Below are 25,538 nucleotides of genomic sequence, written 5' to 3'. Positions count from 1 at the left end.
GTGAATCTACATCAGGGATGGCAAATATTCCCATACTTGTGCCCAAGAACACTGTCAATTGATCAGAACACTCCTTCCAAATGTACTACAGTCAGCCTCGATCATCTGGAGCAAGAGATGAAGTCCACCTGCCATCTAATCTAGAAGAGCTCTTCTAAACTTCTCATCTACTTTGGGCTTCTTTACCATTCGTTTCCTTTACCACTGTTCTTGCACCTTTTCTTGTGTGAAAATCACTTTCAGAACTTGACAGACAAGACCAAAGCGGAACAGGTATGCTTGTTCTCTGTTATCTGTGAACAGGGCATTAACAGGCCAAGCGACCTACCACTCACTTAAAAGAAAAACAACACTGGGCTTCCAAGTCTTTTTATCAAAATATTGAGCATGAAGAGGCTCTTGATAAACCCGTCATCCTGCCTTTTTTTTTCCTTCTTCATATAATGCTTTAAATGAACTACATAGAAGCAGGCTCTACCACAACCACAAAAAAACAAAAGGCTTTCTATGCTTACCATGATATTCCAGAGAGGGTCTTAGGAAGCAATAATTAAAATCGGTAACCAACACTACCAGAAAAAGCCAGCAACATGGCAAACCAAAACCAAAGAAAGAGGCAAGTCCAATTCTGCTTCAGACACATAAACACATCCACCCGGAATGCATCACGACTGACCCACGAGACTGATGTCCTGAACAGCCAGAGCCTATATTCAACAGGAGCCACGTTAATGTCAGAGCAGAGACATTTGAGAGCAGAGCATCTTCTTCTTAAAATAAACTTAGCCAAGAATCTCATGAGTTTTCCACACTATACTGAGACGTTTTTGAGCATTTGCACAGGCAAAGCAGCTTCCTAAGAAAAGTTTTGCCTGAGCCTACTCCTGCGTCACAGAATTATTTCATGAGCTGTCACCACTAAGCAGGCAAGCATTCCATTGAACATTTTAAAAATTCATAAGAATTATTCTGTCCTAAGAAAATGAAAGAACACAAGATGCTAACAGGGTCAAAGATCTTCATCTTTGTAGAGGAAGCACACATATCTTAGGATCCCATCAGGTTCAACAGTCTTTGGAGCCAAATCTGAAAGGAATGTTTTAAAAAAAAAAAAAAAGCAGCAGTCAACCATAAGTGAGTTGCAGACTTTTGTGTACAAAGAATAAGATAATGTGAGGTCAGAAGCCATCTCCTTTTGGAGTTTTCAAAATGGAGATTTAGTGACTATATATATCTTCCTTTAGTAGGTATATATCTTTTCAACCTAGGAGGATTAAACATTAAGTAACCCCAATTAACTGGGGTAATAACTATCTCCTTAAATTGACAAGCGCCTTCTATCCCTGTAGAGATTTAGAATTAAGTAAAGAAAGATCTAAGAGAATGTAAAGTATATTAACATTTTTTGGGTTAATAAAAAAATGAGGATTAGCCTAGGACTTTATTATATGCCTGGCCCATTCTAAGGAAGCCCCAAATGTATGTGTTTGTGTGTATACTCATTTAATCCCCATTACAGCCGTTGAGGTGGGTACTTTAATCCCCATTTTACTGGTGAAGAAACAAAGGCACAGAGGTTGTACTTGCCATCCACCCCCACCCCAACTGGTGGAACTGAACTGCACTGTACTCTCTCTCTGTGTGAAAACAATTAAGTCAGGTGTGCAGTTAAGAGCGAAACTTAAATGAGTTTATGCACAGCACTGAATTATCTAAGACAACTTTTTAGGTTCACTTTGTTTATATGTCTAGTTTATTTCATTTATAAGAAGAGTTAAGTATTTGGGAAAGTTTGTGTTAACAGATCCCTTAACAATAGAAATCAAATACTATTTTATTTAATAAGCAAGTCTAAATGTTGAAGATATTAACTACCTTATAAACAAGACCAATCATAATTCAAAACTCCCTTAAAAGTAATTGTTAAAATTTGTTTGGGGACCAGTCCTGTGGTGTAGTGCTTAAGTTTGGCGCACTCCACTTCAGCAGCCTGGGTTCGCAGGTTTGGATCCCAGGTGCAGACCTAAACCACTCATCAGCCATGCTGTGGCAGCGAAGAACATATAAAGTGGAGGAAGATTGATGTTAGGTCAGGGCTAATCTTTCTCAAGCAAAACAAAAAAGAGAAAGACTGGCAACAGATGTTAGCTCAGGGCTAATCTTCCTCAGCAAAAAAAAAAAAAAAAGTAAACAACTTTAAAAAAGTAAAGCAATGTCTTTTAATTTATAACTTAAACTGAATACCAACTTTTAATTTTTTAATTCAAGCAAAATTGACATATTACTTTCAGGTGTACAACACAATGATTCGATATTTTTATATATTACAAAATGATCACCACAATATGTCTAGTTACCATCTGTCATCATAAAAAGTTATTATAATACTGACTATATTCCTTATGCTGTACATTACATCCCCGTGACTTATTTATTTTATAACTGGAAGTTTGTACCCTTTAATCCCCTTTACCTACTTCGGGCATTTCCCTACTGCCCCCTCCCCTCTGGCAACCACCAGTCTGCTCTCTTTATCTTTAAGTCTGTTTCTGTTTTGTTTGTTCATTTGGTTTGTTTTTTAAATTACTCATATAAGCTGAATATAAGATATCCAGATACAAGATATAAGAAATCATACAGCATTTGTCTCTCTTTGTCTGACTTATTTCACTTAGAACCCTCTAGGTCTATCCATGTTGTCACAAATGGCAAGATTTCATTATTTTTACAGCTGAGTAATATGCCATTGCGCGCACACGCGTGTTTCTGTGTGTGTGTGTATACTCAACATCATCTTCATCCACTCATCAATCAGTGGACACTTAGGTTGCTTTCATATCTTGGCTACTGTAAATAATGCTGAAATGAACATAGGGGTAGCTTTTCGACTGTTTTCAGATATATACCCAGAAGTGGAATTGCTGGATCATATGGAATATCAACTTTTTAAACCAAAGCAAACTTTCTACATAGTCTTTTCTACATATAAATACCAGCCTTGAGGATCTCTCCCAAGAAAGTCCTTACACTGACCATTGTATACATGTGTTTACTGCCCAGCTCCTAAAGAAAGCACAGCTGAGACAATGCTATTCAAGAGAGGCCATCCAAGAAACACAAGGTAAACACTCAAGTCTGTAGTCACTACCCCGCCTATGCTAATAAATATCTGGGGAATGAATGAAGTGCCTAGAATGTGCTAGACACTTTTTTAGGCACCTAGGGTACACCAATGAGCTAAAAGGAAAAAGATCCCTGCACTCCTGGAATGGACCAGCAGAGAAAAGACACAACAGAAACGGGAATGGAGGTATTTAACCAGGTATGAAACATCAAGGGGTAAGGGACTGGGAAAAGTGAGACTCAGGGATTGGAGGTTCTAGTGGGGTCAAATGATTTGTGGAGTTGGGGACTGCAGAGCTAAGAGTTAGAAGTGTGGGATCCAGGAAACTGGGACGAGCAGATTGCCAGAAAGCTACACTCATTCCTGAATTCGAAGATTAACTGCTCATAAAAATGCCTTTAAAGAATTACCATTTAACATGTTCTTGCCATTTTCAAGGGTGAGTTTTAAATGGCTGCATGTAAAACATTCCCATTTCTTTTGGAATACATTGTGATTCATTGTTTCTCACGTAGATGTTTCTGCTATAACAATATATACGTTGCTGGGAAAACCTCATGTTCTACAAAAAAAGTTCACTAAAAATAAAAGAGCTTATATAAAATACAGAGCAAAGGACAGATTACTCAAAACCTATGCAACTCTGAAATCAGATTGCTATTTTCTGAAAAATCAATAATTATACCTCAAGAAATAAGACAGCCCAGGCAGGCACCCCATTCTGGCTGAAGGCTGCCTTAGGTAATATTTAATATACACAAAAACAACAGGCGTTGGCTTAAAGGCACCAAAACAATGCAGATTAACATGGGACTTTTGTGAAGGTGAGCAGAGCAGCCTGCCAGAGTCAGAGAGTGTAAGGTGGGGAACACCTCTCTGGGGAGGGAACTCCAGGGTGCAGGGGCTCATTGTTTCATTTCATTTTAAATAGAGATGAAAGGACTCTTGCCAGGGCAACAGCCAAATTGAAGGTTTAAGTTCTTGCCTATTTTTTCTTTTTCTGCTAAAATATAATCCTACTTTTATATCATATAATTATATAATTCTACTCCCTCCATTCACACTCCTCTTCCTAAGAAAAGTTGCATATGAACCAGCACAAACCGTATATTCCATCGACATCATCACTCTATTTACCTATCACATGCATAGCAAAACAAACCGTAAACATCCATATGTTGTCACGAGTTCTCACCAATCTAGTGATACAGTGAGAGTCTCCGGATAAGGTGGTATATAGTGAACATGTGTTCTGGCATCGCTCATTTATTTTCTGGGCAACAGCTCCCTAATTTCATTGTGGGGAATTACCTTAGCCCTACCATGTGCAGTTTTAGGGGGAGCAATAAATCAATGTTTCTCTCTTTTTCTACCCAAGACACAGACACGTAATTCAAGCTTGACCAACTGAATTGACTCTTCTGGGACTGTGATTCAAGCTGAGAGACAGCAAGGACAGGTAAATGCTAAAGGGCAACTAACTATTCCACTGGTAGAACCCAGAGGGACTGGTCAGCAGTTCCCACTAACCAAAACTCAGAATTGCCCTCGTTCCAGGCAGATTTCCTCCCACTCTATGAGTTACTCTACTAACAAATTACTTTTTTGTACAATGTGGATAATGTTCTCTAGCTTGCATTCAAAAAATTTCAAGAAATACAATATGATCACTTTTATCAAGTCAGAAAAACTATAAATTTTTCCTTTCAGTTGTTAAGGGTTCAAATCTAGTAAGCAGCATTAGCCTATTCTGGAACAATTTACCTCTTCCCATTCAGCTTACTTGTTATGAATTTACGTTTCTAACAATCATTCTGTACATATATGACAAGTGAGAAACTTCTAGCAAGTGAGAGAGAAACAATTTTTGAGAGCAGGTGAGATCTAACTAATTTTAGGAGTAGGAATAAAAGAGAAAAAGAGCAAAGTAATTATATCATTTCCATTTTCCAAGAAATGGGCCTATCCCTTCTTTTTCTTTCAACATAGGTGTGCTTGTTTTTTGTTTTTTTGTTATTTTGAGGAAGATTAGCCCTGAGCTAACATCTACCGCCAATCCTCTTCTTTTTTGCTGAGGAAGACTGGCCCTGAGCTAACATCCATACCTATCTTCCTCTACTTTATATGTGGGATGCCTACCACAGCATGGCTTGACAAGTGGTGTCATGTCTGCACCTGGGATCCGAACCAGCGAACCCTGGGCGGCCAAAGCAGAACGTGCAAACTTAACTGCTGTACCACTGGGCCAGCCTGCGTTTTTTGTATTATCTTCAGTATTTTAAGCAAATATCCACCCATTCTTGACTTTAACCAATCCTCATAGGCCTGTGCCATCTTACAAACTACCCGTGTGACCTTGGCCTCTGAGCCTTCGTTTCCTCACCTGTATAACAAGGAAATAATGACTAGGTTGTGGAGAGACTTTTTTAAGAACTAGAAACAACACATGTAAAGCAAGCCCAGTATTGGAAAAGAGAAGGTACTTTAAAAATGGTGGCTAGTCATCATCCATGGGTACAGCTCCTTCAACTCCCTCATGTTTGTCTATTTGCACCCAAGTTCACAGTCCCCTATGACATCAGGCACTTCAGAAGATGCACATCGTTCCCAGTTGTTTGGTCAGAATTCAATTCTACAGCTGCCTCTGTTCCTCTTGAACTGTATGTGCTGTGTTTCACATCAAAATCTCAAGTCTTCCTTTTCCTCTTTTTCGTATCTGCCTAAACGCTGGTCAGTCATAAATAAGCAACAGGTATGCTCGGACGCCAATATTCTCAGGTCTCAAGGCAATGCACACAGTTTCTATTTGTGCATTAACTTGAAAAAGACTGGGAAACACTGGTCAAGAAAAGTGAATCTCAAACTTAAATGTGTATTTAAATCACCTGGGAATCTTATCAAAACAGAAATTCTGATTCAGTAATTAGGGGTGGAACCTGAGATTCTGCGTTTCTAACCAACTCTCAGAGATGCCAATCTGTTGCCAACACCTGGAGCAGCAAGTGTCTAGGGCACATGTTTCACTATACTTAATGACCTTCCCTTATGAAACTGAAAAAAACATGGTGAATCAGTCCCAAAATTTCTATCATTTTCCATTTTTTTGGCTCATATAACTTTAGTTTCTTCTGTTTCTTCTAGTCTCATTGATAATTTTCTATATGCTAAAAACTTTTCTTTTAAACATGTAGAATTGGAATAACTTTCTAATATACACTAAAAGGCAATCATTTCTAGAGGTTTGGAAAAAGATTTTTAAAAGTTTCAATAGAAATGGAAAAAATAAAAATTAATGTAGCCTACAACCAAAGTACACTGTAACATGATTAAAAATAAGAAATACATTTTCACAACTGTTCCAAGGATACACAATTGAGAGAGCTGAAGCAGTCACTAAAACTCGGGTCACTCGTATCCAAGTCTACCCAGCAACAAAGCCCTTCCTGCCTATTATGGGTTGAACTGTATCTCCCCAAAGTTCATATATTGAAGTGCTAACCCATAGTACCTCAGAACGTGACCTTACTTGGAAGAATGGTCACTGCAGATGCGGCTAATTACAACGAGGTGGCCCTAAACCAACATGGCTGGTGACCTTATAAAAAGGAGAAGTTTGGACACAGAGATAGGCACACAAGGAGAATGCCATGTGAAGACTGCAGTTATGCCAGCACAAGTCAAGAAACTACCAGAAGATAGGAGAGGCCTGGAACACAGAGACCCTTTCCTAGTACCTTTATGGGGAGCACAGCCCTGGCAACACCTTGATCTGGAACTTCCGGCCTACAGAACTAAAGACAATGCACTCCTGTTGTTCAAGCCACTCAGTTTGTGGTGCTTTGTTATGGCAGTCCTAGCAACTAATACACTGCCTCACTGCGCTCCCTCCCAAATAAAAGTCAAGTCTGAAGATCACTGTGAGGATATGCAGTCACACCACAGTGAGTCTGCTGTGCCAGATGAAGATTTTGGACTTGATCCTACTGGCAACAGGGATCCACTGAAAGACTTTAAGCAGATTAGTATCAGGTTTATTAAAAGCAAACGAACTTGTAACACATGTCAAACCATTTTCATTCAAACTGGGCCTAAAGGTTCCTTTACTCGAGAATTCATGTTTCTATTACACAAAAAATATTCTTGCAATCATCAGAAAAATACTTGTGCCCCACCCCAAAATAAGAATGCCTCAAGAAGACACCTTTATTTGCATGTCATATCTACCTAAAATTCTTCTAAATATAACAGTCATGGATAATATACTACAGATCAAATGGGCTTTTATTTCTCCCCCAAAATTGATGTCCCGGAACACCAAACGCCAAAGTTTTGCTTTGCTTTATTTTAGAGAGGGAATTTATGTCTTAGTGATTCCCATAGATAAGTTTTCAATTATGAAGAGAACCAAGACTTTGAAACCAAATTCAGCCTCTTAACAAGTCAGAGACAAACCCCTCAGTCAAGAATCAATAGCTAAATGTAAGGACATACCATTTGTTAACATGCTGGTGACTCCCTTCCCTCTTTAAATAGGAACTTGCATCAAAAGGAAATTATCCTTTAAGAAAATAGTTTCATGTTTTAACTTTACTTTTTTTTTAAGTAAAATTTTCACTGAAGTATAACACACATACAGAAAAGTGAAAAGCATGATAAATCTCACAATGTGAACAAACCCATGTAACCAACTGTCACCACAAAACAGAACATGACCAGACCCGAGGGTCCCCTGCACACTCTGTTCCAGACACCAGTGTCCATCAACATAACTACCATCCTGACTTCAAAACACTGAAGATTAGTGTTGCCTGTTTTTTAACTTTTTATTTAAAAAATTCATATTGTATTATACTCTGTTGTGTCTGCTCAACATTATGTTTAATTAATAGTCTAATTTTAACTTCAATAGTTTTTTTTTTCTTTTTCCTGCTCTCTCTCCCCAAATCCCCCCTGGTACATAGTTGTGTATCTTAGTTACAGGTCCTTCTAGTTGTGGCATGTGGGATGCCACCTCAACGTGGCCTGACGAGCAGTGCCATGTCCGCGCCCAGGATCCAAACCAGCAAAACCCTGGGCCACCACAGCAGAGCACGTAAACTTAACCACTCGGCCACAGGGCCGGCCCCATTCAATAGTTTTAAAATATATATATTCCATTTTGATTCAGACTAGATCGCCAGGTTTCATTTTGTTTAGTTTGGATGTTTTCCAGCTTAAATTCCATTTGCATCAAAAGAAATTAATACTTCAACATTCAATGTATAATCAATTCTAGCCTCTATGTCCTTTCTCAGCTTAAGTCCCCAGTTCCTAACAATAATGAGGAAAATTTGCAAATAAAAAGTAGAAATGTTTTGGGGCTGGCCCCGTGGCCGAGTGGTTAAGTTCGCGCGCTCCGCTGCAGGCGGCCCAGTGTTTCGTTAGTTCGAATCCTGGGCGCGGACATGGCACTGCTCATCAGACCATGCTGAGGCAGCGTCCCACATGCCACAACTAGAAGAACCCACAACGAAGAATACACAACTATGTACCGGGGGGCTTTGGGGAGAAAAAGGAAAAAATAAAATCTTTAAAAAAAAAAAAGTAGAAATGTTTTATTTCACCTAAGATTTCATAAACCAAAAACCTAAAAGTTCGTTGTCTTTTACATATAAAATTTATCTTCATGAAAAATTTCACACTTTATTCATGAAAGTAGAAGGAACACAGATGTAACAAACTTGAAAATCCTGAATCTTGATTTTTTTTTTTCCTCCCCTCATGTATGCGATAGAGACTTCTGTTATTCTAGGAATACTATCTAGGGTAAAAAGGAAAGTCAAACAAAATTATCAATTGACAGAATACAAGAAATGGAGAATCACCTTAATAGGCACCTTTTTTTTTTTTTTTTTTTTTTGCTGAGGAAGATTAGTCTTGAGCGAACATCTATGCCAACTTTCTTCTACTGTATATGTGGGTCAGTGCCACAGCACCGCTGACAAGTGGTGTAGGCCCGCACCTGGGATCCAAACCTGCAAACCCAGGCCACCAAAGCAGAGCGCACCAAACTCATTAACCAGTACACCATGGGGCTGGCCCCAATAGGCACTTTTTAAAGAACATGCTATCTTATCAAAAAAGCTAGCAAAACTGACGTGCCAAAGTGAAAAATTATCTCCCAATAATTTGAATTTAACTTTTTTTGTCTGTTTTACCTGATCAAGAATCAAGGTATCATAGTATCCAACTGAAAATAGTAGATACACTGTTGGTGGGAATGGCAGATTGGTACAGCAACTATGGCATATAGTACAGAAGTTCCTCAAAAAAATAAAAATGTAACTACTGTATGATCCAGCAATTCCACTTCTGGGTATATATCTGAAGGAAATGAAATCCTATGATCATTCCAGCATTATTTACAATAGCCAAGACATGGAAACAACCTGAGTGTCCACGAATGGATGAACAAATAAAGAAAATGTGGAGATGTAAATACAATGGAATATTATTCAGCCATAAAAAAGGAAATCCTACCATTTATGATAACATGGATGAACTCTGAGGGCATTATGCTAAGTGAAAAAGTCAGAGAAAGACAAATACTGTATGATCTCACTTACAGGTGGAATCTAAAAGAACCAAACTCAGAAACATAGAAGAGACTGGGGGAGGCGGGGGGGAGACGGATGGAGGCGGTCTAAGGATACAAAATTCTAGTTAGAAATAGTGGTACTTCTCGGGATGTAATGTACAGCATGGTGACTTCAGTTAACAACACTACAACACTGAACGTTGCTAACAAAGTTAGATTTTTAAAGTTCTCACCACACACACACAAAATTGTAACTCTGTGAGCTGATGGATGTGTTAACTAACCTTATCATGGTAATCATTTCGCAATATATACATATATAAAATCACTACATTGTACATCTTAATGTCATATGTCAAGTATATCTCAATAAAGCTAGAAGGAAAAAAAAAGAAAGAAAATAGTGGAAAGAAATTAATATGCCAAACACAGCAAACTTTAGAAATCAGTATCCTACGCTAAAGAAGCCCATAAGGGAAATCTGGCTGCACACAGCTGTGTAATAAATCAATTTGTTACCGTGACAGTCATCTAAAAAGTAGAGTAACGGTTGATAGACAACAAAGAAGTCAGATTAGACACAGTGGCAATATATAATAAAGCACCACAAGCTTTTTGTTTTGTTTTTTATTTTATAACAAGTCTGTTAAATCATTCATTGGGAAATAAATGATTCAAGATAAACTTCCAGAAGCATTATTCTAACTTTGACATCATTAATCAGTCAATAAATTTTTGAAAGGTTTTCAAAAATGCATTTATTTAACAAATACTATGGAACCACATTGTGTGTGCACTATTATCACAGATGCCAAGAATTCAATGATAAGCAAAAACTGAAATGCTGCCTTTATGGAGGAGGGAGACAGATATTAGTCCTAAAACAGTAACAGAAATAAATAGAAAATCAATACTATTATAAGAGCTACAAGATATATAATGCCATGACAGTATCTACTAATAAAATCTGGGTAACCTGGGAAAGGAAAGGCAATGACACTGGAATGGGAGAGGTGAAGAAAGAATAAGAATTAAGTGTGTCTGTGTGTGTATGGGGGAGGGGGTTCACTAGCATGTGGCAACAGTAAGTGCAAAGGCCCTGAGGCAGTAAGTTACTAAAAGTGTATTATGCTGAGGTCCTAAGGACAAAATAAAGATAACTTCAGAGATAAGCAGCAGTGGCAAAAAAGAGCTGATTGTGACCACGCATGAGATTAAACCTTAGCTAGTGACAAATTCTACACAATACCCAATTTCTCAATAAAATCTCATTCTTCTCAGACCAAACAATCTGAATATAGACCCATCCCCCTAAGAGAAGGAAACACAGTATTTAAGAGTTTATTTTTATCCTCAAGGTTATCATTCACTGCTGGGTTTGTTCTTAATGACATTTTCAAAGGTATCTATACACTTAATCTGAGTATTAAAACCAATTCAGAAAAATAAAAAGAAAAAATATTTAGCTGTGCTTTCTATCTTAAAGAAACAAATGAGCATAAAAATTTACCATCCAAAATCTAATAATACACTGAAGAAATCCCTTATGATGCCCCATAGGATTCCTACCTAAACATTTAAAATACAACTATGCATAAAGAATTCCTGCAATCTGGGAGGATAATGGTTTTTTATCACTAACAAAAGATGTATTGTAGTACTTTGCACCAAGAAAAGAAAAAGACCAGAAAGGAAAACAAAGGAGAGAAAAAAATCAAGTCCCACCTGGGGATCTAATCACAGTACCCTACTTCTGATTCTTCAGTTCAGGCAAACCTAAAGAATAGGCAATATTCAACAAACTAGCATCTAGAAAGAAGCTATTTGGGGAAGGCAACCAAGTAATTTAGCTTCAAATGCATCCTCCAAAAAGAAAAGAAACCACAGAGAAGGTGAAAGATACTCTCCTTACCAAAGAGTCAAACATCCATTGGACCTGGCAGGGTGCAAACCCCAGGCCACAGCACTGTCACCCACCCACGCACAAGGGGTGCCCCGCACGGAGAGGTTATGCCCTGAGTGCCACAGAAAACTTTCAAACCATTTTTGGTTTTCATAGCTCCTTTATAACATATTTAGCTTTCAGAGAGGTCATATCTTTTTTACATTTCACAAAGGTCCTCAGGCTGACTGAAACAATGCCTGCCTCCATAAACACACAGTCCTTCCCCAAATGCTTAAGAACTGACTGTTTTGTAAATAAGCCCTTAGCAACCTCCCTCCACATATTCTTCCAAACATCAAGCAGGAAGGATTTCCTATCATTCTGCAGAAGGTGCACTATGAATGTACAACAGTTCCCAAACTAGTTTTCTCAAAACTGGCTTTTCTCAGGGAGATATTTAACAGAAACAGCGTGTCATAGTTCCATAAATGGGAAAAACAGCAGGGTTTTTTTTTTTTTTTTTTAACATTAAAGAGGTTTCCGTAACTGCAGGACTTCTCAGAGTCATTAATTATGAATCTCTCACAAGAGGGACAGTAGGTGCAGCATTTCCCACACGTATTTGATGACAAATACTTTGAGGATGTAGCCCCACTGACACGGGAGTAACCATCCCACTGAGCAAGGCTGGCATTCAACACCGCACCAGGCAGTTGGCCTTTTGACAATGATCCAAACAATCACAAGACCACATTGAACAGTTATGTATCAAGATAAAAGGATAACAAAGAAGATCTTTCCCTATTTTTAAGTTATCATACTATAATCTATAGCTAAAGGAGTTAACACATTCTGTTTCTTTCTCATGATCTAGAACTAAATAGGTCCATAGCAAGCAATGTGTGGTAACTCTATAATGAAATATTCTTCAGAGGCTAAGAAATTCTTACTGTCCAATATCAAAGTCTGAATCAAATATACTAACAGTATTGTAACCTACATGTTACTAAATCTCACTAATTTCTCTAAAACCTCAACTTTGATAATATTATATCACATAAATATCTTCTCAGTTACTCACCAACCAAGAAATTGTAGTTGTGAATACAATTTTATTTGTATCAGTTCTAATATTGATGATCTTTTAAAATTCAAAACTAATTCCTATACCAGGGGAAAAAATCTGGTACTTAATGGGAAGTTCAGAACAGTTACAATACTCCTCAGTAAAATGCCTGTACCAGGTTAACATAACATAACATAATCTCTTTAACCTGCCTTTCCTGAAAAAAACATCAAACTGGGAGGCTTTTAATCTGTTAATCACACCTCATATGAAATTCGTCATTCTTCAGCACAGCAAGTAATTCAAACAAAATGATTTTAGCTAGTTTTACTAATTTCTGTAAGAAAACTATCTGGTTTTTTTTTTTTTTTTTTTTTTTGAGGAAGATTAGCCCTGAGCTAACATTTGCTGCCAATCCTCCTCTTTTTTTCTGAGGAAGACTGGCCCTGAGCTAACATCCGTGCCCATCTTCCTCTACTTTATATGTGGGACGCCTACCACAGCACGGCTTTCCACCCGGTGCCATGTCCACACCCAGGATCCGAACCAGCAAACCCCAGGCCACCCAAGCAGAACATGCACATTTAACTGCTGCGCCACTGGGCCAGCCCCAAAAACTATCTTAATATACACAATACATCAAGTGAAAAAGGAAGATTTGTTGGTGTCCAACAGGTTCCGAATCACTTGTTCCCCTGCATCTCATCTGAAAGCCAGGTCTGTCTCTCTCTGAACAATGCTATACAATTCAATATACTGAATGAACATAGTACATTTTCGGAAAACAAAGCAGGTTAGTCGGCTTCATCTATTATCATTGATTAGAGAGCCTTAAGCTCAAATTTTTGGAAAAAGAGGTTATCAGGAGAAATAAACCTTGGTCTAAAAGCCATTAAAAATACCTCTCTAGCTTCTGATCACTTCTGTAGCCAATGTAAAATGTCCTGCTTCCAGGAATCCTAAAGGTTTACTTGTCCCACCATGTATTCCACTCTGCAGGGTCATTACATCCTAATTTTTGCTGAAGATAAAAAGCAAGGAGAGGGCCAGCCAGGTGGCGCAGTGGTTAAGTGCGCACATTCCGCTTTGGTGGCCTGGGGTTCACTGGTTCGGATCCCAGATGCGGACATAGCACCGCCTGGCAAGCCATGCTGTGGTAGGCTACCCCCGTATAAAGTAGAGGAAGATGGGCACGGATGTTAGCTCAGAGCGACTCTTCTCAGCAAAAAAGGATTGGCAGATGTTAGCTCAGGGCTAATCTTCCTGGGGGAGCGGGGGAGGTGGGGGAAGGAGGAAGTCAAAAAACAAACACTACTGAGCAAAATAGTGAAGTGAGATAACAAGCAGCATGAGAAAACAAGGAGAGTACTGAAAAATGCACAAGCCAGGACAGAAGACCAAGCTGAGGCAGACACAGCAGGAAGTGTATAATCCAACTGACCAAAAGCGGGTCTACATTGAGTTTTCCTACCCAAAACCACTATCTGCTCTTCTGGGTTCCATGCCTTCCTTAACATGTGAAGAGGTATCTAAGTGCTGGTATCATTTCTCCACCACAAATACTGTACGGACCCAAATGCAACACTCCTTACCTCCTGGTCTATAGACAACATCATCCTCAGTGATGTAGGATGTTATCTCACCAGTATCCGTCCTTTCATAACGAGACTTTTTTTTCGGTGGTTTCTTTTTGTTCTTCTTCGTGGACTCCTCTGTGGTGGCACTATTGTTGTCATTGTCCTCATCTTCAGTGTGATCACTCTCAGCATAATTTCTGGCTCCCCCTTCCAAGGTACAGCTCCTGCGTGGCCTTGAATTCTCACTCTCTCTTGCTTTGTCCCTTTTCTCTCTCTCTCGGTCCCGATCTCGGTCCCGGTCCTTCTCTTTGTCTTTGTCTTTGTCTTTGTCGGCTGTCATGATTCGCCACGTGCCTTCTTCTGTCCTCTCACGGCTAGGCCTCCGTGAAAGGTAGACAGTAAGCCTGGGCTTCAGTCTTCTGAATTTCTCACTCAATTCCAGGGAAAATCCAACCACTCCAACAACCCCAATGTTTCAAAAATGCTAGGAGAGAAAACAGAGAGAGAAAAATCGATTTTACTTTAACATTTTCTCATATTTCCTTCCTAATATAATGTTTTGTTAAATGAATCTCTTACTTACTCATGCTTTAGCCCTGAAAACGTCTCACAGGCCATAGAAAAAAAGTTAGGACACGTGATATAAAATTTAAATATATATAGTCTTTTACCTCAGCTGGCATATGGTTTGGGATTTTCTAGCACACCAATAATGGAAAATGTCTTAATTCATAAGAGTTAATTATACTTTCTGTACACCAACTGTTTTCTCCTTTTCAAGGAAAAAGTGTTCCCTAGTAGACAACATACTATGGCTATAATTATAAATAAGGAGCTTCACAATCCACAATATTAATTTAAAAGGGAAAAACCTGCAGTAAAAATTATTTCCACCTAAAAAAAATTTGGATAGTCTTGGAAGATTTTCCAAGATGTCTCATACTATACTCTTCTGAAGACACTTTCTAGCCACTTCTCCAAATTTCCAGAGCTCCTCTCAAAAATAAATGAGTTGACTCAAAACTGATAACCTCAAAGCAAGATTCTTTTGCTTTCAATTATAATTTTTGACATCTTATAAGTCTACTATTTTAGTTATATTCCAGGAAAAATGATTTCTCTAAAGATATATTCTCTCTGCCTTAACAAAACATAACAACTTCCAAAAACAACCTTCTATCTTTAGGGAATATTAGGTGGTTTTTACCTTCCCCCAAATTTCCACTATTAATCTCCTCCCTAGAACTAAACCCAACAAGGAAAGTCTGATGTTTTAAAGAGTTTACAATGAGAAGAGTGAACTCCAACCCAACACAATCTTATAAAAATTTTATAGGAGGAAAAGAACTGTTTTGTTTACAAATAAGTTTTACAATAGTCATAATAACCAGTAATTTATCTTTCGCCATCATCTTCAATATCTCATCTCATTTGCTCAACAATCTGCACCAAACACTATCTATGCATCAGGTTCGGAACTAAAGACACAGTGAGGGGGAAACTCATGGTCCTTGCCTTCAATGCTCTAACACAAAAAAAAGTAGACAACTGATTAATGTGAGAACCATCTGTTTCGCATGTTACTAGAACCAGATAGGAAATAACATATATAGACACACAAAAGACTGGTCCTCTTTACTTAGACAACAAGAGACAAATCAGTTTGCAATTATATGCCTCAGATACAGAGAAAAGTCTCTTTGGTCATGCCAAAACCATGAAAACTAACACGTACTCTCTCCAAAATTCTTCAGTCACACCTGATACCAGAAAAGACCGCCCCATAAGCACTTCAAATATCCTTAGGCATTATTAAAAATTAGGAAAATTAAAAATGTTAACAACGTTTGGGAGATAGACCAATGAAGGAACAACAATGCTGACAATCTATAATCAAAGTCAGAAAGATAAAAGCATGTAGCACAAACCTAGATTGCTTCCTTTTGCATAGGAAATATGTTTTCAGATAGGATTTCAATTTTCTAAACATATTTCAAGAAAATGAAAAGTTATTCTAGTGCCTGCAAAAGTTCTGCCTAGACGAATCATCTACTAAACAGAAAGTAATAAACTTTCAAGTCATGGCAGGGCACTAGTGTTAGCAATTGAAAATACAAAGAGAGACATATTACTTTCTCCACTGGGCTTAAGATTAGAGCACGAAGAAGCCAATCATACAAGAAAGAAAACTATCAGCTAACACAGTTGTTAAAACATCCTCTTTAACAATGAAAACATACCAACCAAGGTCTACTGGGAGTCTAAAAAGAACAAGGAGCTTAGGCTGAAAACCTCTCGGATGCAGTTCAGAACAGACGTACTTCTGATAAATTTAAGAAAAAAGATCATTCTCTCTAGGGTTAACAAGATAACTCCTCCAGAAAATTGTGTAAAAATATTTCAGCACTCAAAAGGGAAAAAATAAGAAGTCTAAATGATATATTCAATACTACTCACTACAAAATCATATACTGTGTTTCTATTTACAAAGAAATCTGAGTTACTTCTGCCAAGACAGAGAAGAAAGGAAACTTCAAGAAACAATAGAGAAGGCATCCACAAAATGAAATCGTGTGTGTATGTGTATCCAACTTTCAGATAACTAAGAACATTGATAATCCATTAATTTACATGTGGCTGTAAAACGTAGCTCAGTGGGGATACATGTTTTCCTCTGCATTTACCATACTAATCATAATTTTTCTGAGCCTCATTATACAATGACCAACATACAACAATATTAAGGAAAGGGACCCAGAGAGGTACCAGATGGCACTGAGAAGGGCAGTTGTTATTTCAATTTGCTAGAAACGATCTACAGGGCAGACAATACAACAACAGTATCTTTATAACAACAAGGGGTTTACAAAGCAGGTCCCTGCCATGATCTCATTAGATTCTTTCTCTCAACAACTCAGTGAAGTGAACCAGAGAGAAGTCACCATCCCCACTTCACAGACTACAGAAGGGAAACTAAGAAGAGAGAATCCACACAAGTCCACACAGCCAATGATGCTGATCTGACTCCTGTGTAAGATCACTCTGGCCATTGAGAAAAAAACCTGAAGGGAGACGGAGGCTACAGCAGGAAGGGAGACTGGTGAGGTAGGAGGCTTATGCAATAACCCAGGTAAGAGTTGAAGGTAACAGGATGGACTGGATGGTAGTGGTAGAGATGCAGGGAAGTGTTATGTTCTATGTATTTTTAAGATGTAGAGTCAAACAGGATGTGCTGACAAACTGAGAGCTGAGGTGTGAGAGAAAGAAGTCAAGAACGACTCCAACGGTTCTGCATGAGCAACCGGATGGATGAAGCTGACATCATATGAGTTTTAGGGGAAAGAGAAGAAGCTCAGGTATGAACATGTTAAGTTCGAGAAGCCTATAAAAACCACAAAATGATTTTAAGTAGGCAGAGGTCCTGGCTGGAGATAAACATTTAGTTTTTAATTGTGGGTTTGTTTTTGTTTTTTTTTAAGATTGCCACCTGAGCTAACATCTGTTGTCAATGTTTCTTTCTTTCTTTCTTTCTTCTTCTCCCCAAAGCTCCCCAGTACATAACTGTATATTCTAGCTACAGGTCCCTCTATTTGTGCTATGTGGGACACTGCCTCAGCATGGCTTAATGAGCGGCAATTTAGTTCTTAAAGCCATGAGACTGAGATCGATGACCAAGGAACTGAGTGTGAATAGCTTTTCTGACAAAAATTTTAAAACCCACAAAAACATCTATTAATCATGCTTGAAAGGAGAGGATATTCAAAGCAGACTTAAAAATTATACATTTCCAAAAGCAATACCCTTAGCACTCACTAAAAAAACATATATTCCTCTCACTAGTTTCCACATTTACCCTATTACACTTTCACCATTTTATTGTAATTGATCAAATTTGGTCAGCTAGCTTAGTTTTGTTTTAACCTAATCAGGGTCAAAGGCCTTCAACAGAGTCAATGATACAGAACTATTCCTCATTACTTGCGGGTACTTCAACCCCTACAAATATCCTGTGCCTCTTCAAAATGAAGCCAACCACCACCCACACACACCTCACACGACTTAGAACTGATTCAGATGAAGTGCTAAAATTTCGGTCATGCTCAGGGTCCAAACCTCATTTAAGAAAACCACTTCCTGTCACTCTTTCAGCAGTCCCAAGAGATTTGGCCCCATGACAGAAGTGTAAGAATATTGGACTGAGAAGCCAAGATCCAAGTTTTTGGCACTGCCATGTGCGATCCTGCCTTGAGCAAATCACTCCACCTCTCTGAATCAGTTGCACTGCTGTAAAACAGGGAAAATAACTAGCTACTTCACAGAGCTGGTGTGAGAATTAATTATTTGTTGTTAGTGCAATGGAGTCGATTCCGACTCCTGGTGCCTGTGTACAGCAGAGCAGAACCCTGCTTGATCATTTTGCATCATCCGCTCATCTTCCAGTGCTGTATCAGACAAATGCTCTGCTGCTATTCATAGAGTTTCCAGGGCCAATATTTTCAGAAGTGGGTGGCCAGGTCCTTCTTCCTAGTCTGTCTTAGTCTAGAAGCTCTGCTGAAACCTGTCCACCATGTGTGACCCTGCTGGTACTTCAAATACGAGTGGCATGGCTTTCAGCATCACAGCAACATGCAGCTACCTCGGTATGACAACTGACAGACAGCTGGTGTGGTTCCCTGACGGGGAAAAGAACTCAGGTCCCAGCAATGACTGTGCCAATTCTTAACCACTAAACCACCAGGTAATTAAGTATGTCATATGAAAATGCACTTATAGATTGTGAAGTGCTTTACAAATGTAAACTATCAATAACATATACTTAGATCAGTCATGACTTATTATCTACTACAGTAGATAATACTCAATAGTATACTGTGCTACGCAAGAGATAAACATAGCCAAACATCATCTCTACCCTCAAGAGCTTATTATCTACTCGGGGCGGGGGGGGGGGTGGGGGGGGGTCGTATTGCACAATCAAGAACTAAATCGTGTAAAACTGACTCAAATGAAGTAAAAATACAAAAATATCTTCTCCTGGATCACATGAAACTCACCTATTCATGAAAATTTGTCCCTCCCTCCTGAGTTCTAATCATCTTAGTTGCTTAAGCCAGATTCTGCAGGACACTTGAATCCCCCAACAAATGCTGCTAGTGAGGTCCAACTAATTCTTCTTCAGTCAACCACAGCAAGAAATACTTATGTTTGTCAAACACTCAGCTACACACCAGGCATTTTGCTCAGCTGTTAGCTAAGCATTTTGCTTAGCTCTACCAATCATATCCTGAAAATCTCTATAATTTATCCATTGCTCCAAGTGAAACATAAATTGCCTTTTTCAAGCCATCATCATCTTTCACACAGATCAATACAACTGCCCTCTAACTGGTCCCTGTGAATGTAAAATTTTGTTCATTTTTGCCTTCCTTCCAATTCATCCTCCAATGTGACCAGCCAGCATATCTGACATTCTACCACTTTTTTAAAACAGTTTTATCAAAATATAACACACACCACACAATTCACCATTTAAAGTACAATTCACTGCAACCACTATGGAAAACAGTATGGACGTTCCTCAAGAAGTTAAAAATAGAACTACCATACAATCCAGCAATTTCACTTCTGGGTATTTATCCAAAAAAAAAATACTAATTCAAAAAGATATATGCCCCCCTATGTTCACTGCAGCATTACTTAGAACAGCCAAGATATGGAAGCAACCTAAGTATCCAGCAATAGATGAATGGATAAAGGAAGGGGGGGGGGTATACAATGGAATATTACTCAGCCAAAAAACAGAATGAAATCTTGCCATTTGCAACAAGACGGATGGACCAAGAGGACTGAAATTAGTCCTCCTTCTAGATGGTCTCTCTCGGGGACTGGCACCCCTACCCATTCTGTTATGAAAGCTGGACACCTAAGCAGTATCTTTAGTGCTTCCTGCCTTTCATCCTATCATCAGCAAACCCTGTCATTGTTATCTTACAAATTTCTCTCAAACACATCTACTTCAGAATACCTCCAATTCCACAACTTTAAAGTTACTAGTATGTCTTTTCTGAACCACTTCAGTTGGCTTCTCTTCAAATCTCCTTTGAACCCTTACAATTCTCTTTCTAAACTGCAGCCAAGGTACTCCTTTCGAAAGGCTAATGTGATTATGTCAATCCACTCCTCAAAATACTCAGTGACTTCCTACTTCTGTTAAAAACCTAAATCCTAACCATGACCTACAAGGCCCTTCTCTTTTTATCCTCGCCTCACTCCGTTCTCCAGTGCCCAACACACTATCCTTCCTCAGTTCCTTGAACACATCACACTCCCTCCTACCTGGAGTGGAGTCCTTTGCTCAGGTTCTTCCTTCTGTAGGTGATTGTCGTCTCCTCTCCTGGCCTAGGTATCTCCTACTCTTTCTTCAGGTCACAGCTCAATAGTAACCTCCTCAAGATGTTCTTTCTTATCCAAAAGGACTAGGTTAAATCCCTTTGCAGCACTTTCCACAAATGTAATTACGTGTGGATTTGTGTGATTTGATTAACACATGTCTCCAGCTCCAGGCTAGAAGCTACCTGAGGGGCATGCCCTTGATTGGCATGCCCTCAGCTGTATTCTCAGATCGTTAAGTTACTGCCTGGCACATAAAGATGAGTAATAAATTACTTCTTCCTGCCCTCCCTCTCACATATAAGCCGGATCAATCAAGAGAGCATAATCATGGACTTTTATTTTGGAAAGGAAATATTTCATTAACAAAAAAACTGAGGTGGTGCTTGAGCTGGCTCATAAATAATGAATGAATAATGAGAAGCAAAAAGGACAGAACACTCCAGGTGCAAGGAACTTCAGTAAAAAGAGTGTTCAATTAAATTGCTGACCTTGATGGTAGCTAGAGGGAAAAACCAGTAGGAAATAATCTTAAGTAGAGAGATGGGAACAGATAATGGAAGCCCCTAAAATAATAAAGCAGTTAACATTCATTAGGCGCTTAATATGTGCCAAGCATTTTACACATACTAATTCATTTAATCTTCACTATAACAAGAGTGACAATACAATTTATTGTCCAATAAAAGATTAAAGATTATTCAGGGAAAACATGTAAACAAACTCACAGGAACATCCTAACTATAACTCTAATCAGTAGGAACTACTGTTATGTACATTTTCCCAACACAAAAGTAAGCACAGAGAGGCTGAGCAAGTAGACAGAAATCACATAGTACGTATTTTGGTAGACAAAAATCACACAGCTATGTTAGACGTAGGGTATGAACCCAGGCCACTGACTCCAGAGCCTATATTCTTAACTACAATGCGGTACTATCTTAAATTACATGGCCTTAAAAGCCAAGTTGTCCAATACAGTAGGCTAAGCAAAAAGGCTGCCACTGTAGGCTCTTGAGATGAAAAGAGCGTTTTGGGAACATTCGTCTTGTCTGGCAGGAGATATCAACATCAAGAGTTGTTAGTGCCATTCAAACAAGCTTGCTTTCAAATCCACTATCTCTGAAAGGCTAAATCAGGAACCAAAGCACCTGAAGAACTTCCACCATTGCCATTTCTGCATTTATTGTGTCTCAACATATGCTTTAGCATTCTCCTTTAGGAACAAAATGAGATGGTCCAAGTGTGGAAGACTTAAGTAAGCTACTCCCTCTGCTGGGCCCTGCATCCCAGAGAAGCAGCTGCAGCCGACATGCAACAGAACACTGAAGAAGCATGCTACAGCCGAGAGGCTTGCTTTCAAAGGGAAATCCATTTTCTTTTCCTATTCCCTTTCGTATCAACATCCTGGGAAAGAAAATGTAATGACATTTGCTCTGGAAAGGGAAATGTCACTCTAACACTTGTACTCACTGGATAAGAAATAAGGCATTCTCATAAACAGAAACCTGCTGCAGAGAATACCTGAAAATATGCCAGAGAATCACTGACGAAGCTGCAAGGTAACAGTGAAATATGGGATCAGCAGATCTGTGAACCCATGCAGAGAGAAGACTGCGTTTCATCTGAAACTGACGTGGCATTAAGAGCAGTTCTTCCACGTGAAAATAAACGGGTGTGAAGTTCTTCCACCTCACCAAATCCAACCATATAAGCAAATGGCTACAAATGCCCCTCTAACAATTCTCTACATTCAGAGTTAATGAATATTTAAACTCAATAAATCTTGAGTTTATATACTTATTCCAGGAACACACATCTTATTGAAAGTTCTTAAATAACCAAGATAGGATGCACAAGTCAAATTCAGGGAGCAGCCTCTGTGGTATCAAAACAGAAGGAGGTGCAGAACGAATGTGCCTTAATCAGAATTGGGTATAACGCTTACAGCAGCATTTTCTCAACTCCTTGAAAAGCCTCGGAAAAAGACTGAGAGAACTAAGATTAGTGCACTCTGACAAATATCTTATTATTATGTCTTTTGGAAGAAATTAACAAAACATAGGACCTGCAAAAGGTGGGGAAAGTATCCAGAACAGCAAAACTCTAGGTTACAATAAACAACTCAACTAAAGTTAAATAACAAACAATACACAATCTTTTTTTTTTTAAGGATTGGCACCTGGGCTAACAACTGATCCCAATCTTTTTTTTTTTTCTGCTTTATCTCCCCAAACCCCACCTGTACACAGTTGTATATCTTAGTTGCAGGTCCTTCTAGTTGTGGGATGTGGGACGCTGCCTCAACGTAGCCTGACGAGTGGTGCCATGTCCGCGCCCAGGATCCGAACCCTAGGCCGCCACAGCGGAGTGCACCAACTTAACCACTCGGCCACGGAGCCGGCCCCCACAATCTTTTTATGTGAAGTAGGAATAAGGAATTCCCAAAGATAAGGTGCCCGAGGAATTTTCAAAAGTAAAAATTTTCCCTTTCTTTAAAGAACACAAAAACACACTCATACAAGCAATTGCTTTCCCGCACTGTTAAATATGACGTTTTTGCCAATTATATACAGCATTTTTTACCTTGCACATTGCCTACAGTTGTGTCTTTTTCTACTCAGGGGGTTAAGGAAAATTAACTGCTCACTCTGAACCAGGTCTTCTCAATTATGGCATGATTAACGTTTTGGGCTAGATCACTTTTTGTTTTGGGGGGAGGGAGGGACGGACAGACTGTCCTGTGCATTATCCCTGGTCTCTACCCATGTCGATTCTAATAGCATAACCCACTGCTCTAATGAGGACAACAAAAAATGTCTCCAAATGTTGCCATTCATCCTCTAGGGAGCAAAGCTGCTCATAGTTGAGAACCACTGCTTTAAACAAATAAAATTATTTGTCTACCATAGAGATTTCAAAGGGTTAAGCATCTGTCTTGCTTTATTCAAAATTATGCTTGATTAATATGGAATCCATAAAGCTAACACCATTACAAAAACTACACTGTGGCATGTTCTTTGTTCTCTGAAATAAACTGAATTCAAAGCACTGCCTGAAATAGTAATTACACAGATGTGTGAAGCTGAATTAGGAAAACAGAACTAAATATCCTGAAAATCTTGATGTTTCCTGGCAAGCCCTGAAGGTTGTTAGAACAATATTATTCATTGGTGACCTACTCCAGTCATGGGGCCAAGTGGATGCTTCTGTTATCACACAACTAAAGAGAAAACCTGGTGTCCACAATGCCAAGTACAAGGGAAACCAAATGCCTATGAAACCAAGTCTCCAGTGTGACAGTGGAAAGAATTCCTAAACTCATTTTCTCAAAGCATGGTCATAAATAGAAAACGAGGAGTAGAAAAGATAAATATAAAAACCAAGCAAATGGATAAATTAAATATGGTATATCCATACAATAGGACGTATTCAACAATAAAAAGAAATGAAATACTGATACACATTACAACATGGATGAACCTGGAAAACATTATCCTATGTAAAAAGAGCCAGTCACAAAAGACTACATATTGTATGATCATTTATATTAAATGCCCAGAAAAGGCTAATCCCTGGGGCCAGGCCCATGGCTGAGAGGTTAAAGTTCTGCAGGCTCCACTTCAGTGGGCCTGAGGTTCACGGGTTCAGATCCCGGGTGTGGACCTGCTCCACTGGTTAGCCATGCTGTGGGGGCATCCCACATACAAAGCAGAGCAAGACTGGCACAGATGTGAGCTCAGGGCTAGTTCCTCAAGCAAAAAAAGAGGAGGACTGGCAACGAACATTAGCTCAGGGTGAATCTTCCTCTCACACACACCAAAAAAAACCAGAAAAGGCAAATCCACGGAGACAGAAAGTAGATTGATTAGTGGTTGCCAGAAAGGGGGGAGGGGAGGTGGTAATGGGGTTTCTTTTGAGGGTGGAAAAAATGTTCTAGAATTGATTATGGTGATGGTTGCACATATCTGTAAATATACAAAAAGCCATTAAATAGTACACTTTAAATGGCTAAATTATATATTAATTATATTTCCATAAAGCTATTAAATCACACACACAAACAGCAACATTACAAACTAGTAAGCAAAAGCTCAAGCTTTGCTACAGCCGAGAGGAAAAAAAAAATGCATCTGGCTATAAAATTCACAAGAATGAGCTCTACCTCTGCAACAGAAAAACTACCCCTTAAAACTGTAAAGGCATAATTTTTTTTTAAGATTGGTACCTGAGCTAACAACTCTTGCCAATCTTCCTCCTCCCTCAAGGCTCCCCAATACATAGTTGTAAATTCTACTTGTGAGTGCCTCTGCTTGTGGTATGTAGGACATGGCCTCAGCATGGCTTGATGAGCAGTGCCAAGTCCACGCCCAGGATCCAAACCAGCGAAACCCTGTGCCACTAAAGCGGAGCATGCAAACTTAACCACTTGGCCATGGGGCCGGCCCCAGGCATACTTAATTAAACATATAGAAGGAGTTTTATTTCATGTAATGCTGAGAACAAAAAAGAACCTTCTTTGGACCACAGTAATCTTTAATATGCAGAAATACTTGGTAAAGCTTACTACTTTGGCACAGCATGTTCAAAAGCAGATAAGCTGGACGGGGTTTCTTTCAGTTTGCAGAGCTCCAAGATTCAAAGCAACATGCAACCACAGCACATAAGCTCTCAGCATTTGATGAAAGGAAATGACAGGGTGAATTTTATACTTAACTTAATACAATTATACTTCACACATAGATGAAAAACCAAAAGCATTCATAATGCACTTCTAATCCACGGGTACAAATTATATCAAGGGAAAAATAGAACCATAAAACTCACAGGAGCTCCTGTGAGTTTTAAAACCTTCTAAAAACCCTTCTAAAAACACTTAGAATCTGAGTCTTAGATGAAAAGGAAAAGTAGCTCTGACT

The 25,538-nt window shown here is 38.9% G+C and overlaps 1 protein-coding gene across 12 annotated transcripts in view; it reads right to left on the bottom strand.

Annotated features, from left to right (window-relative positions):
- Window positions 1-25,538, bottom strand: part of RERE (arginine-glutamic acid dipeptide repeats) — a 402,750-nt gene that overhangs the window by 250,257 nt on the left and 126,955 nt on the right. For all 12 annotated transcript variants that reach the window (XM_023635850.2, XM_070260991.1, XM_070260987.1 and 9 more), the window contains one exon: window positions 14,245-14,713. In XM_023635850.2, the coding sequence (XP_023491618.2) occupies window positions 14,245-14,569 (325 nt within the window). In that variant the 5' untranslated portion in view covers window positions 14,570-14,713. The remainder of the gene's footprint in view (window positions 1-14,244; window positions 14,714-25,538) is intronic.

This window comes from Equus caballus, chromosome 2 (genome assembly GCF_041296265.1).
Source record: "Equus caballus isolate H_3958 breed thoroughbred chromosome 2, TB-T2T, whole genome shotgun sequence".
In the NCBI taxonomy this organism is placed as follows: domain Eukaryota; kingdom Metazoa; phylum Chordata; class Mammalia; order Perissodactyla; family Equidae; genus Equus; species Equus caballus.
This window is presented reverse-complemented; position numbering and strand designations above follow the sequence as displayed.